General features: G+C 27.8%; 1 protein-coding gene across 2 annotated transcripts; it reads right to left on the bottom strand.

Annotated features, from left to right (window-relative positions):
• Positions 1-2,228: 2,228 nt before the first annotated feature.
• LOC111624757 (serine/threonine-protein kinase haspin-like) lies at positions 2,229-10,368 on the bottom strand. 2 transcript variants are annotated; one of them, XM_023367696.1, is made up of 10 exons: positions 9,848-10,368; positions 9,351-9,640; positions 8,180-8,362; positions 8,041-8,103; positions 7,786-7,877; positions 6,796-6,869; positions 4,310-4,541; positions 4,136-4,229; positions 2,773-3,005; positions 2,229-2,282 (listed from the first exon to the last, which is right to left on the bottom strand). In XM_023367696.1, the coding sequence occupies exons 1-9, from the start codon at positions 10,274-10,276 to the stop codon at positions 2,795-2,797; spliced, it is 1,668 nt and encodes a 555-aa protein (XP_023223464.1). In that variant the 5' UTR covers positions 10,277-10,368; the 3' UTR covers positions 2,229-2,282; positions 2,773-2,794. The 2 variants fall into 2 exon arrangements, 1 of the variants encoding a protein (XP_023223464.1); XR_002756635.1 differs by lacking the exon at positions 2,229-2,282 and having other exon boundaries at positions 2,961-3,005; positions 4,310-4,392; positions 4,470-4,541.
• Positions 10,369-19,338: the final 8,970 nt, after the last annotated feature.

The following is a 19,338-nucleotide window of genomic DNA, read 5'->3' as shown; positions in this document are numbered from 1 at the left end:
ATTAGGCCTAAATGTAATTTGTTTCATAAAAATAATTGAAAACAGAATCATAAAAATTTTCAAGTAATTTTAAATATAAGTTATAAATATAATTTGTATTAATCTCAAATAGGAGGAAATTCAAGTTAATGGTGTAAATATTAGATAGACCCAAGGTAAGAAGTGGGTTCATATGAACTCAAATGACCTTACGTGGGCTTTATTTGAGTTTTGCCTACATGCAATCAACCCACATTAACAAGAAGTAAAAGAAAATAGCCTACTGTATAGCAAGATGAAAAATTTTCCGGGTTTAAGACTTAATAAATTAATACCCGGTAATATAGTAAATTGGTTTTAAGTTTACAAATTACGACCAAGTTTGAAATCAATTTTAAATTAAACTCAAATTTGAATACATTCCTAATTTAATATTACATTCAACGGCGTAAAAATTTTTACTGTACTTTTAAATTATTTTAATGTGAGATAACGACATTTAATGATTTGTTATGAAGGGATAAAATGGTTTCATGAAAATAAATTCCGTTTTTATCATAGTAGAAGCTTGAATAATTGAAGACAATAGGAATGCTACAGGAATCCGTATACATTAGCTTTCTATTATAATTATGAGCTTATGTTGAACAGATCGAATCTTATTTCGTACAAGTTAAAAATATTCATTTGTGAGTACAGTATTACTGTACTTATAATACAGGAACACAATTCAAAGTCATATTATAAGTACAGTATTAACCATTATAAGTACAGTAATACTGTACTTATAATGGCTGTTATTCATTATGAACTTATTGACAAACAGTGGCATAGCGAAGGGGTGCAAGGGGGTGTATCATGCACCTTGCGCCATTCGTAGAGGGGCGCCCAAATGGTCTGCATGATAAAACTATATGTGTTTCTGGAGGGGGGAGGGGAGCGCCAATAAAGTGTCGTGCCCCGGCCGCCAGTTACGTTCGCTACGTCACTGTTGCCAAAAATCAGTTTGGATTCTTGGTAATAAGTTCATAATAAATAACAATTTTTTTCTAATTTAAAAACTGATTTATTTTGTATACAAATAATAGTCAATGTCTATCAAATAGCACATATGCACTATCAAAATTTAAATGAACTTATTACATTGGTTTTTCGTTAATATCACTTACTCAGTACTGTAAAAGCTTTATTTTTTTCTATTAAATTACTTTATATGTACAGTGTATATATATATATATANATACACAACAAATAATAAATGTCTACCATTTTTAACAAGTTTATAATATGTATAGGCCTATATTATTATTATTATTTGTTATTTATTTAAGAAATTTGTAAATATTTTTTTAACACGCATTTGTAGTTGAGGCCTCAGCGTAAAGGTCAAAATGTTTTCAGTTTGATTCAGGATCTAGTGATGTTTTGATACCAAAATAAGTGTAAGAGCATTTCGAATAGCATAGTAAACTGCTAAATAGAAATAATCAGCATAAAGCGAAAAAGACATTTGTGTCCATCGCTGTACAAAATATACATAAATAAATACAAATGATTATAAATTACAAATGCGTTTAAAATATGGAAAATCTTAATGTAGAGATTGTTCCAAACAGCCCATACTATGAACAGAAAGGTAAAAAAATGATCTGAAGGAAATGGAAAGGCTAAAAGATAGGGTAATCAAGTTTGGTTACGAGTAACTCGCGGCGCAACTCTTTGGCACAGTCATTCAGAACGAATGGGACCATGGAAGTATTTGTATAAAAGTAAACAGTCAAAGTATTTAATACGTTCGGTAAAACTGGGAATTCCCAATTTGCACATGGCAACATTAGCATTAGAGGTAAAAGGAATATTAGAGAATTTATTAAGAATAAGAAATATTTTATCTAACTCTCTTTATTTTTAATGGGAAGCCATATTAGCAGACAATAATCTAGTAAAGACTAAATATTGGTAAAATTAATGGAACGTAAGATTATTTTTGAAGAAATAGTTTTGCATTTTAAGAATTAGGTTATACTCGATAATATGTAATATATGTACTGTATGCATATTAAGACACTTTCCTTTAAATCGACATTAAATTTTATTAATTTGTTTGATATGTTCATGAATTTTGTTTTTAAAAAGTAAAGTGTACACAAGACTAATTATTTTTTATTAAAATATATTTATTTTTTCATAAATTAAAATTTAGTTATTTTTCAATAATCCCAAATATTTCTTCAAACGACAAATGAAATAATTTATTATATAACTTCAATTAAATATCTTCCAAAAATAAATTTTGAATATATCTGAAATTAAAAATATTAATATTAGAATCGAAATGGTCTATAAATAACATAATTTACAGAAATAAAAATTCTAAAAGTTTAATAACTACTTTAAAAACTATATACACTTTAAATAAGCTTTAATTTACTTGAAGTGAATTTACTTTAAAACTTTAAATAATTAAAAAGTTCGTTTCAAATATTTCATAAAAATTATGTCATGATGGAAAATTGTTAAATTCACTACCATTCTGAATATTTAACCTCGTGTAAAAAATAATTAAACATTATCTTTGTTCTGTATGTTCCAGAAAGCTAAGTTTTCAGACTAACCTATTAATGCCCAACAATTACATTAGTTTCAATACTTATAAATAAATTTATTTTAAACAACTAGGCCTATTCTATTCTAAGATTAGTTTAAGATTTTGTTGTGTAATGTATATTATTGTATATCCTATTATTAAGCAATCATTTGCAACTGCTAATGGATCAACTGTATTTTGCATACCTCTGCTCATTTTTTCTATATTTTATATCATTCCTTGTAATACGAAATTCGCCACTGAATCTCGAGATAAGATGTTTTTCTTCCAGTGACTCAGCTGACTCCAGGATAAGTCTTCTAGCTGTTTATCAACTGAATCAGGTATCGGTCTTTCTTCCAAATCCTTAATAAGACAAGCATTTAGATACCAGAGCCACATGACATTACTGTATGGCCAGAATACGCCCCAGTTGTTTCTAAATAGACAAATTAAATAAATAAGCACTGATTAAATATGTAGATTCATATATTTAGTAGCAATAGGTCTAAACTTTAAAATTAACTAAATGAGTATGATAAAATATTTTTTTATTACCTTAATGCTCGTATTCATAAGCAAGGACCTAAAGTTAGAGTAGAAGGTAACCAATAAGCGTTCACATACTAAAAGTAGTAATTAGTAATTGGTTAACTTTTTAACTAACTCTTAACCAACTGTTAACTCTTGATCCTTGGTTGTGAATATGGCCGTAAGAGATGCAGAATAGACTGGGGCAGATATCGTCATGATATAGAGGTCATGTGTTTTGATAAGCTCATAATAGACAAAAATGTATTGATCTTTTGACTCAAAAATGAAATCAAATTAATGTTTTGTACAGTATATTGGATTAGATTTATGTGTTATATGATATCAAAACATAAGAATATATTAGCTTCAAAAAACAAATATATATATATATATATATATTATTATAATTAATATTAATATATATATATTAATATTAATTATAATGATATATACACAACAAATAATAAATGTCTACCATTTTTAACAAGTTTATAATATGTATAGGCCTATATTATTATTATTATTTGTTATTTATTTAAGAAATTTGTAAATATTTTTTTAACACGCATTTGTAGTTGAGGCCTCAGCGTAAAGGTCAAAATGTTTTCAGTTTGATTCAGGATCTAGTGATGTTTTGATACCAAAATAAGTGTAAGAGCATTTCGAATAGCATAGTAAACTGCTAAATAGAAATAATCAGCATAAAGCGAAAAAGACATTTGTGTCCATCGCTGTATGGAAGATGAACTAATGTAAGTATGCATATTTTAAACTTTAATATATTTAATTACTTACAGTAGACTAACTTAATTTCTAATTTCATTTTATTTCAAAATAAAATCGAATTTTATTATAAGATAAAATCTCTTGATATTACAAAATAAAATATTAATATATAAAAGCTTTATGTTAAAATTAAGAAAAAATGTAATGATTAACATTTATCATTTATTATTGTTGTTTATACGATATCTTATAAATGATAAATTACACCCTTTGATTACATTAAAGCTATAATAATTTTATGAATCTTACTGATTATATTGACGCATTTTTCTATAAATTTTGTGTTCTGTTTGAATTCGGTCAAAAAGATGGCATGAAAGATCTCGAAATATAACTTTATTACCTGTAACAATTTTATTATTTTTGTAAATTGATAATAAAATCCTAATTTATTAAATTATATTACCTGTTAATTTAACTTACCATAATTTAAACGGCTAAAAGTGTAATCGATGATAGTTGCCAGAACACCATGTGAAGCAATATTTATGTTGCGACCATCTAATCTAAAAGAAATTGAAGATTGAGCTGTCTTCTTAATTAAAACGTTGCCCAAATGTAAATCTCGATGTTCAAATTTTACTTCTAATTCTGCAGCTGCAATACTACAAGCCACTTGTTGCAAAACGCTGCTAGCTTGTTCCACGCGAAATTCCTACATAAAGTTTAAACATTTTTCAATAATTAAATATAACAATTTCGTAATTATTAAAATTATATAACAAAAATTTTTAGTTAGTTGATAATCCCTCTTATGCAAATTTATGTAAGAATTGTGCATGTCGATTCTTGTGTACGTTTATTCGAAAAGAATTTTACAACTTTGAGAGAAATGCAGAATTTTAAACAGAAGACTTAGAGACTTTGAGAATTAATTGAGGTCTTAACTTACAGCAAAGCACAATAGTGTTTTGCTATATAGCAGGGGTGGCCAACCTGCGGCTCGCGAGCCACATGCGGCTCTTCGAAAGATTATTTGTGGCTCTTGATAAATGTACTGTACCCGAGTTCCCTTTTCATTTTTGTGTTATTATATTTTAAAAAATTATTATCGTCCGTATGTGTTTCAAAATGTCTTTTAAATTACTAACAACAAATATGAAAGACTAAGTGCAACGTTGTAACAAATTTCATTTCCATCCAAGTTAAGAATGATATGACTCATCGAAAACTGCGCGAACGAACATAAACAGTGGCGTAATCGTCTGTTATCGACCGANTTTTTTTTTTTTTTTTTTTTTTTTTTTTTTTTTTTTTTTTTTTTTTTTTTTTTTTTTTTTTTTTTTTTTTTTTTTTTTTTTTTTTTTTTTTTTTTTTTTTTTTTTTTTTTTTTTTTTTTTTTTTTTTTTTTTTTTTTTTTTTTTTTTTTTTTTTTTTTTTTTTTTTTTTTTTTTTTTTTTTTTTTTTTTTTTTTTTTTTTTTTTTTTTTTTTTTTTTTTTTTTTTTTTTTTTTTTTTTTTTTTTTTTTTTTTTTTTTTTTTTTTTTTTTTTTTTTTTTTTTTTTTTTTTTTTTTTTTTTTTTTTTTTTTTTTTTTTTTTTTTTTTTTTTTTTTTTTTTTTTTTTTTTTTTTTTTTTTTTTTTTTTTTTTTTTTTTTTTTTTTTTTTTTTTTTTTTTTTTTTTTTTTTTTTTTTTTTTTTTTTTTTTTTTTTTTTTTTTTTTTTTTTTTTTTTTTTTTTTTTTTTTTTTTTTTTTTTTTTTTTTTTTTTTTTTTTTTTTTTTTTTTTTTTTTTTTTTTTTTTTTTTTTTTTTTTTTTTTTTTTTTTTTTTTTTTTTTTTTTTTTTTTTTTTTTTTTTTTTTTTTTTTTTTTTTTTTTTTTTTTTTTTTTTTTTTTTTTTTTTTTTTTTTTTGCATTTCTTGACGTTTCAAGGTGTCCTAAGTCCAAAAATGAAAAAATCTTATTCGCCATATTTTCCCTCTGTTATACATAACAGCCGGGAAAGTAAAATTGAGAGTTTACCTCTATTTCAATGTTGAAAAATACTAGTATATATTGTGCAGTCTATGAATAATAAATTTAAAAAAAATTTTCATGAACTTATGTAAAATCCTGTGTAATAAATTAAATGGATTATATTGAATTTTATTCACTTTATGTTATCAATATTTCTTTGTTAGCCAAAATCATATCCACGTTATAAGAATGATTCTAATAGGACCGTAAAGCGCAGCGATAAAATGACCAATAGAAAAAAATAAAATGTTATTTATATCTACGTTTTGAATTAAAACTTCAAAGAACGAAAAGATAAAATATATAAATATCGCCTATGATAAAAAGGTATTATCTATTTAAGCTCAAGCAGAAAAGCTTGAGCTTAAATAGATAATACCTTTTTATGATATCCTATGATTATTTTGTAAAAAATTGATTTCTCGTCCTTTTTTGAAAACCATTATAATAATAATAAGCTAAATTTATCTGTTTTAGTTTTCCCTTTTTATTCACAATAATGCTTACAAAATTGTATAATAAAGAAATATTCTTAACGGTATGCTTCTCAATTCATCAACTCTGTGTTAATATAAAATTTCGCAAATTATAAAATATGATAAAATAATAAAAAAAAAAAACAATAGCTATTGAGAAGTTTATGCAGAAATCCAATAAAAATATAAACGAAATCATAAAAAATACCTTGTATATGTTTTTATTTCTCAACAGATGGCGACACGCAAACCAGTAATATTAAATTTTAAATTATAAAAAATTACTTTAAAATTTTACACTAGAATCATCTCATCTTATAGAAAGATTACTATATTATTAGACCATAAGATCAATAATTTATAAATAATTTAATTCTTTAAAAATCTAGATTAAGGTAATTAATTTGTAAATGAAATCGATGTTGTATAACTTTAGCGGTAACTATTGGAAATAAAGTAAATGAAAATATCTGACTTACCGAAAACGATGTGATCTGTTGCCCAGCATATTTCATTTTATAAACAATGAAAATTTGATCGTCTGGAAATTCATCTATAAAATACATTAAAAGTACGAGTTAAAGAATAAATAAATTAATTTTTTAATAAATTTGAATTAATTTTATTTATCCCTTCTTGGCTATTAAATTTTAATTGTCCTTATCAGTTTTAACAAGTCATCTTTACAATAAAACAGTTATAACGAGTAATTATTTATTGTGACATCGTCACAATGCCGGCCTGAAATTTTTAATTTATTTAATTTAAAATATATGCTCTCCACCTCAAACTAGTAGTCGCTTACCCCTGTACATCATACTTTTTCTTTAACACTAGAGTTGTGCCGGTCACCTATCTAACATCTTTCGGAAAAAACATTTTCGAATTGTCAAATTGGAGCCAAAAAGCTTCATCAAATCAAGAAGCCACCTTAACCGCATGTATATACAATTTTAAAAAAATTAAATTTAACTATAACAATTTTTTTCTAACTGTAAATTAATTTGGATTATTACATATAGTATATGTGAAGATAAGATGGCTTGTTGATATAAGGAAATTTTTATAATTGTTTAATTGTCAAAACAATGTAAAATTCCATACTGAAGAGGAGATAAATATTTCCAATAGGAATCTATGACTATTGAACGATAATTTATAAAATAACTGTTTCATAAGGCAACGTTGTTTTAGACTAGTCAGTTCTTATTGGAAACTCAATAAATTAAGTATCACAACTCGTTCCAGACTTGATTATTAAAATTTATTATTAGATAATTCGTAAGTTTTCAAAAAATAAATTCGATATTAAAATTAATGCAAAGTGATAAAGTGTTTTGTAATAGCATACTAAAGTTTTATCAAATAACAGATTCCTTCAATTCTAAAATGTGCAATTAATCAAATTTTAAAATAAATGTTAATTAATATTTTCATTAATTAAATACTCTAGTTTATTTTATTCTTACTAGGGCATTTAGTTGTTGATTTCTTTCTCAAATTATACATTTTCCTAGCTGTACGAAGATATTCTGGAATAGGTCCAGACACGCAGCTGACTCTAAAAATTTATTAAATAAATAGGCTAATATGAATATCTCGAAAAGGCTAATTTATTTATAAACTGGGAAATTTTAAACAGTTTAATTATATTTCTAACTACTGTAATAGCTTAGATATTGTGTAAAACTCTAAAAATAAACCTACTAGGCTCTAAGACTTACTTGCTTACTTGGGTAAATCCTGAAGTTCTGTTGATTTCATTGCTGGATAAAGAACTTAAAACACTGAAATAATAAACTTATTTGATTTACATTTAAAATTTTACAAAATTTTTATTTAATCATTTTTAATGAAAATTACATGGACGATATAATTTCTGGATAAACTGTGTCCAAATTCTCCAACGCTTTTCCAGTTAATGGATGGAAACCTCCTATCGGCACTATTTTATATAACTGATGAGGAATACCATACTCATCCATCATTGCATATACATCTCCATAAGAACCTTCTCCGATCTTCCTCCAATACTGACGGTAATTTCTTAAGAAACATTAAAAAAAGTTTAAGATAATATACTGAGTAAACGTTGACGATTTTATCTTACGCTGAATTCGGGAATGTTTCTCATTTTTTGCCAAATTTACGAAATATGCTAATTTTGAAATGACTATTGCGTGAAATCTGCATTTTTGAGGCCGAGCGTTAGCTAAGCCTCTTCCATATGGTTTTAAAAATTGCGTTTGTTCTGAAAATTTCATCCATCGATTTTGATTAAACCTTCCTGTTTTCTATTAATTGTGACGAGGGATACAAAAGTGTAGTAAATGAGGTCCATGACTTCGTTTTAGATAAGGTTGCTCATTTCCCTGTCTTTTGCTTGTCCCAGGATTCCGAGAAAAAGTGAACTGTTTCCCGGGGTTCCGGGAAATCCCGGAATATACTTAATTATTTTTAAGATATAAAATAAATCTTATTTATGAAGACAAACTTTACACTTGCATACTACGTACTCGTTTGTATCCTCGCCCAATTTGCACTACCTGGTGTATTACGCCAGGCGTAATCAATTATTGAAGTTAATGAGCATGGTTAAAAATTAAAACCTCTTCAGGACCATTATCAAATGACATTTGCCCTTCCTTGCTCTCACTTATGGCTGTAACACGTCTTCATCCCAGATATGTCAGGCCCAGTCCCTTCTATCCACTGGATCTGACTGAGCTCACAATGGGTATAAAATAGTTTTTAGTAGAAAGATCCAAAAAAAACCAATAATGATATAAATTCATAAATTTATTACAATGATGCGCTCGTGTCATTTGGCACGATTGCCAGTGGGAATGTTGTCATTTCGTGAAGTAAACAAAAATTTGCATAATTCGCGAAACTGGCAGTTTATGTGCCGATTTCACAATTTTGACAATATTCATGCTAAATTCACAACACAGATTCGGTGTAACATAATAAAGTTTTAATATTAGAAAAATGTATCCTATATTACAATCACAATAATAATCATAAAGCATACCTTTTAGGAAATACATTGAAAAACGGAATCACTGATGTTTGTTCGCAAGCAGCGAGAACTAGCTTATAGTACTTATTGGTTGGATCTGTCAGATTGCATAAAGTAAGCTGATCTATAGTTTTATCTCTAACTTCTGTTGAAATGCTGATTTCAGATATATGAGTATCGTTAGTTTCACCCCATTTATCATTCCGTTCATCCATTTGCTTAAGAAAATCATTTAATCCCATTTGTCTATCTAGTTCTTCAGAATATCCTTTCAGTGTCGATAACCAAATGCTGGAACTGAACTAAAAGTAAAAGAAAAATTAATTTAATATAACTGAAAATAAGTATAAAATACATCGAATTTACTAAATAAATAAAGAGCTATCAAGTAGTAGTAATTTTTAATTCTCTTATTCTAATAAGAGAATTAAAAAATTGTTATTGCTGAATTTAAGTAATAATAAAAGCGATTTATGATAATTTATATATACTATGAAGAAGAAACTTACATGCTTTACGATCCAGGTTCTCATGTTAACATCTTTTCTAATTAAATATCTTCTAATCCCTGCTTGTGCTAAAATACTATTCAAGCGAAACTGTACAAATTTCTTTCTAATGTTTATAGCTCTCCATTGTCTTTGTAGCTTAATAAGATGTTTTTCAGCTTGTATCTTTTGTTTTTTAAACCAAAATTGACTTATGAGAGCAGCAAAAAGACTTTTTCGTTGTCTAATAAGTCTAGATAAATATTGTAAGTAGCATTTTTTTACTATAAGCGCTGCTCTCCACTGTCTGATTGCTTGTCGCAGTATCTCCGCTTTTATCTGTCTTCTCCACCAAGTTTGGATTCGATAAATTATAATTTCGTGTAATATCGATTGCATTATTTCAAATTGTCTACGTTTCGTTATTCTTCGTTTTTTTACTGCGGACATGACATAAACAGCCGAAATGAATCGCAGTAATAGATGCCGTTTGAAAGTTCTTATGTACCATTTAATGATACTAACACTTACTGCTTGTTTATCAAGCCCTTAATAAAATAATAATTTTAAAATATTATCTTTAATGTAATCATTACCATATATATATTCGTTGATTTCATTGCTGGATAAAGAACTTAAAACACTGAAATAATAAACTTATTTNTATTCTTCGTTTTTTTACTGCGGACATGACATAAACAGCCGAAATGAATCGCAGTAATAGATGCCGTTTGAAAGTTCTTATGTACCATTTAATGATACTAACACTTACTGCTTGTTTATCAAGCCCTTAATAAAATAATAATTTTAAAATATTATCTTTAATGTAATCATTACCATATATATATTCATGTTTTTAAAAATATATTTATTATAATACGATATCGAAATACAAGATTAATCAATATAACATTTATTTATTTATTTATTAGGTATTAATACTAATTCCTGATAACCGATTCCTATATTAGCCTAGATTTTAAAATAAAAGTTTACTTATAGTTTATATCAAATAATTTATTAATAATGTATTATTATTGTTATAAAATGTTTTAATTATAATCTGTATAAATTAGTTTACTTTATATAAATTATAAATTTATATAAACGATAACAAAAATATCATATTAAAATGTAATATAAAAACTTTTCTTTAAGCTTAAAAGCTTAGCTATAGTCTTATTATTACATTCGATATTATTGCTGTTTTCTTCATTTTAATTTCTACTGTTTTACTTACGTGTTGATTTTGATCCTTTTGCAATGGATAACATATTTGAAATATTCGATAAAATATTTACATCAGAAAATTTTAATTCTTTCTTTAAAAGACAATTTAGTTAGAATAATAACAATATCAGATATTGTTTGAAATAAAAACAATTCCGGTTTTCTTGAATTATTGTTGCATTTTAATGTTTTAAATTAAAATACTTGTTTCCATAAATAAATGTACAATTAAAAATTTATATTTATTATTACATTTTTAATATTATTACTACTTTATTAACATTTTATATTAATATGTTAAATTTAGCAATAGATGTTTATTGTTTATAACTTTGGATAAAATAAAAAAAGCTATTGTTTTTTTACTTTAACTTACGTATTAATTTAAATATTTGATTTAATATATGTAGTTATTTGGCAATATAATATAATACGTTATTATCTGTTTAGATAGAGACTGATTCACATTAATTGCATACCATTTTTCTATTTTAATGTTTTTAATAATTTGCTCGTCCTTCTTTCAATTTTCTAGTTCCATCAACTCTAGTTTTTCCCATTGATCATCAAAAAAATGTACCTGAAAATTAGATTAAGTGCATCATTTCAGATATTAAGACAGCACATTTTGATTTAAACAATTTATGCTATTACTTATTTAATTGGGTGGAACTTATAAAATAATTATGCAATTGCAAACCATAACATAACTAACATAAGTAAAATATATCTTATAACATATTAGTAATACATATATGTTATTACTAAGAAATAGATGGTTATGATATCATATAATATATAGCTGTATAAATTATATATTTATACATTATATATATATATGTTTATAGAATATTAAATGTATTCTACTGTGAGGTGTATTTATAAAAGAACCTAACTCATTTTCCCTTGTGGGAGAAAGGCTTGAAGATATTCTTAGAAAAACTTTTCTATGAACCCCACACTGTCCTTACCGTACATTGCTCTTCATATCTGAAACCATTAAACGCAATTAATGGAGGAAAGGGAAAAGTTGTCAGTGACTCCAACTCCCTTATGGTCACTTTCTGCGGTCAGGACTCTCAGATTCCAGTGCCCCTGCCGCCCCCTTGATTCTTTTCGCCCCTTAGGTTTACTCACAGTTCACCAGAGGACGAAAGCGCTCACTTTGGGAACCACTGCTTTAATATGTTAGAATTTAGAATTTGTCAGAAAGTTTAAGTTTAAATAGATTTATAAATGGTAGAATGCTTGTAATTGCAAGGTGCAAGATACAAACCAATTGTGACAAAAACAATTTTTATATTTTTGATTTGCAATGGCAGTGGACTATCGATCAGACTTGATTATACGAGTCTGATCGACAGTCCACTGGGTTGAAAGTAACTAGGCATTGAGAAATCGTTGTAGTTTTTTTGTAATAATATTGAAATTATAATAAAATTTATGTTTGCATGTACAGCGATCAATGAAATTTTATAATTTCTGCATTGATAGTGTGAGCATTAACCGGGAAAGGCTGCACACGCAATGATAAAAAAGATGGCCGAACGCTTCTCTGTTCATGAGCGAGCACAGATTTCTGCACACTGAGTTGTGAAATCAGTGATTGTTGTGCCAGATATGGTGGTGTACCGTGAAGAAACGTCAAGTTACAACCCGACCGGAAACAATCAAGAATTGTTATTCGAATCTAAAATTATCACAGATTCGATTTCGGACACAGAGAAGTGGCCGTCCATCTACATTGCGATCTGAGGAAAACGTGTCATTGGTGGGTGGATGGCACAGGCTAAATTGAATTTAAACTATCTTATACATCCGTATTCCATTTAATAAGATATATGTCAAATATTATTCATCTTTTGATCAGAAGTATAGAAATTATAGCAAATTCTCAATGTCTAGTTACTTTCCACCCATCATGTCCATTTACATGATGGGTAGAAAGTAACTAGACATTGAGAATTTGCTATAATTTCTATACTTCTGATCAAAAGATGAATAATATTTGACATATAGGGTAGTGTTTAGTGACGTAGAATGTTAAGTAAAAAAATCCAGCAACGAGCTGCTTAACTTTCCCGGCAACATTTGGTTGCGTCATCTGTTATCATATTTTATTTTAAAAATTTTATATTTTTAACTAATTATTTAACTATTATAAAATGGCAAAAAGCTTAAGTTTGAGGGTAGGGATGGGTTTTATAAAAAATTGTAAATGCTAATGACGATTTTACTCGTTATTAGCATTTAAGTCTGACCCTACTGGAGATACACACGACCCCCTTTATCTCTTACAACCTTTAATTACCAAAATTTAATAGCATCAATCTCCCTCATAAAAAACCTCCCTGCAAAATTTCAGAAATTTTCGACAAAAAGCACATGAATTATTAATTAAGAATCAAAGAGGGTGAACAAAATTGTGACCCTCCACACACACACACTAACATCTATACACACAGAAATTACCCCGATTTTTCCCCCATTTCTCGACATTTCAAGGTGTCCCGAGTCTAAAAATTTAAAAATCTTGGATCATTTTTGACCGATCGTCATATTTTATCTCTTGTAATTAGAGGATTTGATCCCGGGATCTCGACCACTTTTCAGTCCCAAAATTTTCGGGATTAAGTTTTCCTAATCCCGAGATTTTCGGGATTGACATCATTTTAAAAAAAGTTGCAAAATAGACTGCATGAAGCGAAACGTTTAGTGCCAGTGCTTTTAACAGAATTGCTTGCCTATCATTTTAATATAAAATACAAGAAATTTTATTCCAAGCAAGCATCGCAAACCCGCTAGGTTAATTTCTGCTGCTTGCTTGAAATAAAATTTCTTGTATTTTATATTAAAATGATAGGCAAGCAGTTCTCACTGGGTTACTTGGCAATATACTTCATTTTTGTATTTTTGAATTTTCGCGGGCGTCAATCGATTTTCTGGCGCAGTCGAGAGCACTACTCAGTGCGTTTTACCTGTCAATGTGTCAGCCATCTTGTTTTGCCAGTGTGGTTAATATAGACCCGACGCCTCTCGCTTAGGGGGGTCGACCTTAGGTGAAAAGGTTACGACCCCCGCCTTGCCCGTGATCTGTCAGGATGATGCGAGAAAGTCTTTTTACGTTTGGGAGTAGTGGTTTGCTGGATGCTGAGAGACTCACACAGAGACCGAATTTACAAAATTAACGTGTTTATTTTTAGAAAGGCATGCTTACAATGATCGAAACAATCGGGATTGTAGCCTTTACTCCTACAATCCCGATCTGTGTCGACCGGACTGTTTTCTTCCAACCTCCCCGTGTCCTCGAAGCTATAACTAGAACGGGCTTATAAGTATTTACTAACGATTCCTCCAACTTCCATCAAACCTAAACGCGTTTTCTCAGCAGCTGCATATATGTGCAACAAATTGAGAAGCAGACTTGGTGATGAGACACAGGATGCGTTGTTATTTCTCAGATCATATTTTCGCAATTCAAATTAGAATGTTCCTATTAGATTAGTTTTCTTTATATTTAAGAAAAATGTGACTGATTAATATTATTTTTAAATACTTTTTGCTAAGAAACTTATCTTACTACCTACTTACTAGGTTGTTATATGAAAGTAGTCTATTTAGTCGATGTTAAGAGAGATTTTTGTTAATTTTCAACGTTTATTTGCATAGTTTGTTACATAAAGGTTTTTTTTTTTCAATTTACGTGAGTTTAAAGAGATCTCAGTGATGCTTAAAAAAGAATAAATTTAACATGAAACAGTGATTTTAAGTCTGGTTAGTCTGACTCTAAGTCTGATTAGTTAGAGTGATTAAATTAACTAGGTGTATACCGTAAATTACGTTGATTTTTGTCTAAATTTTGATTTTTGATTTCTGTAAGATTTTCTTATTTTTTTTATTAACCCTCAATACCGAAATAATCCCGGGATCCCGGGATTGAATAAGTATAATCCCGAAATCCCGGAATTAGAAATAAGGACCGGGATCGAATTCCCTACTCTGATCGTATTTAAAAATGGCGGATGATACAATTATCATAATATTATAATCATTATAAAAAATATATTTACTCCAGCGCGAGCATCCATCTTGCAAATCGTACTACGAGACAAAAACAATGACGTCACAAGTATGAAATTAGCATAGGCAAAACAAGCTGTATTAGAATTTTGATAATGAGAGGAGTCAAGAAATATTTAAAAACAAGTTCAGCATCGCAGCTTAAGGTCGAAAGCACTAGAAATTAAAAATGTCTATACTGGTTTTCTATCTACTGTAAGATGTTAATACTGTCTCTACTTTATCAATTGTATATTTTTAATCAGCCACAAAAGTATGAAATTACCAATTATCAAGCAATTCACATATTAGATAGAAAAAGCATGAGAAATGAACTTTATAATAAAAAATCCAGCAACGAGTAGCTGGGAAGCATTTAAAACTGCTTGTGGCGCTATCTGTTATGATATTTTATTTTAAAATATTTTTATATGCTACTTTTAATTATTATAAATGGCAAAAAGCTTAATTTTCAAGGTACGGATGAATTTTATATAAAATAAAAAATGTAAATGTCAATAATGAGTAAAATCGTTATTAAGTCCGATCCTACTCGAGATATAACACACGACCTTCTTAATCTCTCCACTCCATCAATCTTTAACCACCAAAATTTACTAGCATCAATTTCTTTAATACACAAATCTCCTGCAAAATTTCAGATTTCGACAAAAAGTATGGGAGTCATTAAACTTCAAAGAGGATTTAAAAAATCGTGCCACATACACAACATACACATAGACTAACATTCATACAGACAGAAATTACCCCCCCCGCAAAGTTTTTTGCATTTCTCGACGTTTCAAAATGTCCTAAGTCCAAAAATGTAAAAATCTGGGAGTCATTTTTGAGCGATCGCCGTACTTTCCCTATGTTATATAAAACAGTCGGAAAAATAAAAATCAGTATACTGTACATAAATAAATGAGTATTGATACAGTTTAATATTTATAATATGTGACGTACAATATCTGATATGAAAGTCCTTAATTATACAAATATACTTTATTTTTTAATTAAAAGTATTGTAATTTAGAATATAAAATATATAAAGTAGAATTTGATATTGAAATGATTGGTGAATAATAAATATATTTTAATTAGGCTATACAGTATTTACCATAAGTCTCTTATAACAAATTATTATTTTAGTTTAATAAATAACAATAATCTAAATATATAAAATTGCTTGTCCTGACTTGACTGAATGACTCACTCACTTGCTGATTCATCATCGCCCAGAGCAAACCGCTTAACCTAGAGGTGAAATTTGTAGACAATTAGGGTACGTCATGGAAACGCACACTAAGAAGGGATTTTTCGAAATTCCCCCGCGGGGGGAGAGTGAGAGCATTAAGCCTTAACCGGAAAAACGGCTTCTAATGTACCATTTTAGATGCGATTTTTTGTTACGTTTAGTCTTCATTAAGTACTTAAGTGTATTAAATTAATAACATTTAAGACATCGTTATAAATATTTTTATATATTTCGATTTTTTAACCAAATGTTCGAACTTTTTTAAATTCAAATTTGTTATTGGATATCGGTTCGATTATAGAACGATCGTAAACGTTCCAGAAAATTGATCAAATTGAAAATAGTTTGTTTGATTCTCAGCAATTCTCATCATTCTCAGTGGTAGGTGTTATATAACAATTACTATGGTTGTTGAAATACTGAATATAAATGGGGTTTGCTTGCAAAACCTCCGCGGGCGAAGTCGCGGGTAACAGCTAGTAATATATAAATATGATGTGTATTGGGCAGGAATTAAAGAGCGTTGGGGAGTTGGGTACAAGTTTATGGAACCAAGGGGACGGAAGCTCAAAAAAGTTTGGGAATCATTGTGTTAAAGGCTTAATTTTTTTTTCGTTCTAGGCTTCAGTCTATTAAGCCATTTGGGAAGTCTACATCTAGAGACGTGGCATTATTAATATGCGCTAGTTTTTAAAACATTGAAGATGTTTGTTCAATTTCTAAAACACTTCTTAAAAGAATAAACAATAGTTTAAAAATATTCTTAGTTTTAAATGAGAATATTATATGATATCACATTATTAATCATGAAAAATCATAAATGTATAAAAACTTGTAGTAAGTTTGATGCATTGTTTGAGACTGATTTGTGATAATCATTTGCAATATTATTTAATCATAAATTCGTTTACAATAAAGGTTTGAGTGAATAATAATAGATGACACAAACCTGCTTTTAAAAAATATTTATATAAATTGAGTTTAAGTTTAAAATAATAAAGGTATTAATTTATTTCCTTCGGAATTAGCACAAGAATGCTGTTGAGAACAAATCATACAGTAATCCAGCGGTCCCTTTAATAATTTTAGGACTGAAGAGGGGCATTAAGCTTGAAACGCATATCCTTTCGTGTCAATAAACCTACTTTTTCCATTCAAAGTGTTCCTGTATGATTTGTGTGCTAATTCCGAAGGAAATACATGTGCTAATTCCGAAGGAAATACAGTACGTGTAATTAAGAGAACATCAAGCAACCAAGTTGTATTAATTTGTATTGTAAGTTTATCCCGTCTCATTTTATATGTTAAAGACTGACGAAAAATGATAATAGTTTGCCGTCTGCTGTATGAGAAATGTTGTTATTAATTATATTCATAAAAAAGAGTGTATATTAATGAATTTAAATTTAAAATATNAATAGATGACACAAACCTGCTTTTAAAAAATATTTATATAAATTGAGTTTAAGTTTAAAATAATAAAGGTATTAATTTATTTCCTTCGGAATTAGCACAAGAATGCTGTTGAGAACAAATCATACAGTAATCCAGCGGTCCCTTTAATAATTTTAGGACTGAAGAGGGGCATTAAGCTTGAAACGCATATCCTTTCGTGTCAATAAACCTACTTTTTCCATTCAAAGTGTTCCTGTATGATTTGTTCTCAACAGCAACCATGTGCTAATTCCGAAGGAAATACAGTACGTGTAATTAAGAGAACATCAAGCAACCAAGTTGTATTAATTTGTATTGTAAGTTTATCCCGTCTCATTTTATATGTTAAAGACTGACGAAAAATGATAATAGTTTGCCGTCTGCTGTATGAGAAATGTTGTTATTAATTATATTCATAAAAAAGAGTGTATATTAATGAATTTAAATTTAAAATATCATTTTTTTTTATATAAAAGTATTTACTCATTCAATATTGCACAAGATAAAAATTTACCAATAAATATATTGTGATAAATCAGGTAGGCCTAATTATTTGATAATTATAGAGTAGTAGTTATTAGTGATAAAATTAATAAATTTTGTTAATACTGTAGTTTATATTAAATAATCCAGGAATTCAAAACCAGAATTTAATACTAGACTACAAACAGTTGAAGTATTTGTTAATTTATTGTTGTAATTATTATTTAACGATAGAATGATAAATTGTTTTGTCATCAACGAATTTATTTCTATTGGAAATTAATCATCCAGAAATTCTTGTAATCATTGAAGTTCACCATTCATTAATTTCTTTAGTAGAGTAATATGAAGATGGATAGTACTTGGGTGGCTTGACAGTTTTCCCAAATGTCCTATTGATTAAAGGTATTTTACGGTCGAAAAGAGAGAAACGAAATCGCAAGGGATTCATTAACTTTACTTTCTCTTTTCTTTGGGATTTGTATAGGTGGACAATTGTATCGGTTACTTTTATCTTCTATCCTGTAGGTCTAAGTATCTCGAAACCTGGTTAATGCCTTAATAATGACGTGTCAACTAGAAGAAGTATTAATAAATTTAAAAATAAATAATTTTTGAAATTTTGTAAATCTACGTAAAAGAAAATGAATTATAACACTGTTCAGAAATTCAAAATTACTTTAAAAAGGTATTATTTCGGGATAATTAATATAAAAACACTACTGATATTATTAAGCTTATCACTTAATTCGTAAGATATTTTAATTAGACTTTTAAAACGATATTTAAATACATGTTTACTTATTAAACTTAAAATTTTTACTATAAGTAATAGATATGTAGGGGAGACCGGGGCAACTTCGGCATGCGGGGCAAGTTTGTCAAGCGCTTTTTTTAAAAAACAAATTAAAACGAGACTTTGGTTATAGGTTAGGCAGTTGAGTTTTATTGGTGGCTTGTTGAGTGTAGTGTTTTTATTGTTCTCCAACAAGCGTAGTTGAATTATCAAGCAAATTTTCATTTTCGTTCAATTCCATATAATATTTTT

Source organism: Centruroides sculpturatus, unplaced genomic scaffold, assembly GCF_000671375.1.
Source record: "Centruroides sculpturatus isolate CEXI.00-Female unplaced genomic scaffold, Cexi_2.0 scaffold197, whole genome shotgun sequence".
Taxonomy (NCBI): Eukaryota; Metazoa; Arthropoda; class Arachnida; order Scorpiones; family Buthidae; genus Centruroides; species Centruroides sculpturatus.
This window is presented reverse-complemented; position numbering and strand designations above follow the sequence as displayed.

Coding starts and splice junctions, on each gene's coding strand:
- LOC111624757 (XM_023367696.1), bottom strand. CDS start 10,276: ATGTCCGCAGTAAAAAAACGAAGAATAACGAAACGTAGACAATTTGAA. Junction 4,542..6,795: donor AACAGATCACATCGTTTTCG/GTAAGTCAGATA, acceptor AACTTTATGTAG/GAATTTCGCGTGGAACAAGC. Junction 4,230..4,309: donor TTTTAGCCGTTTAAATTATG/GTAAGTTAAATT, acceptor AAATTGTTACAG/GTAATAAAGTTATATTTCGA.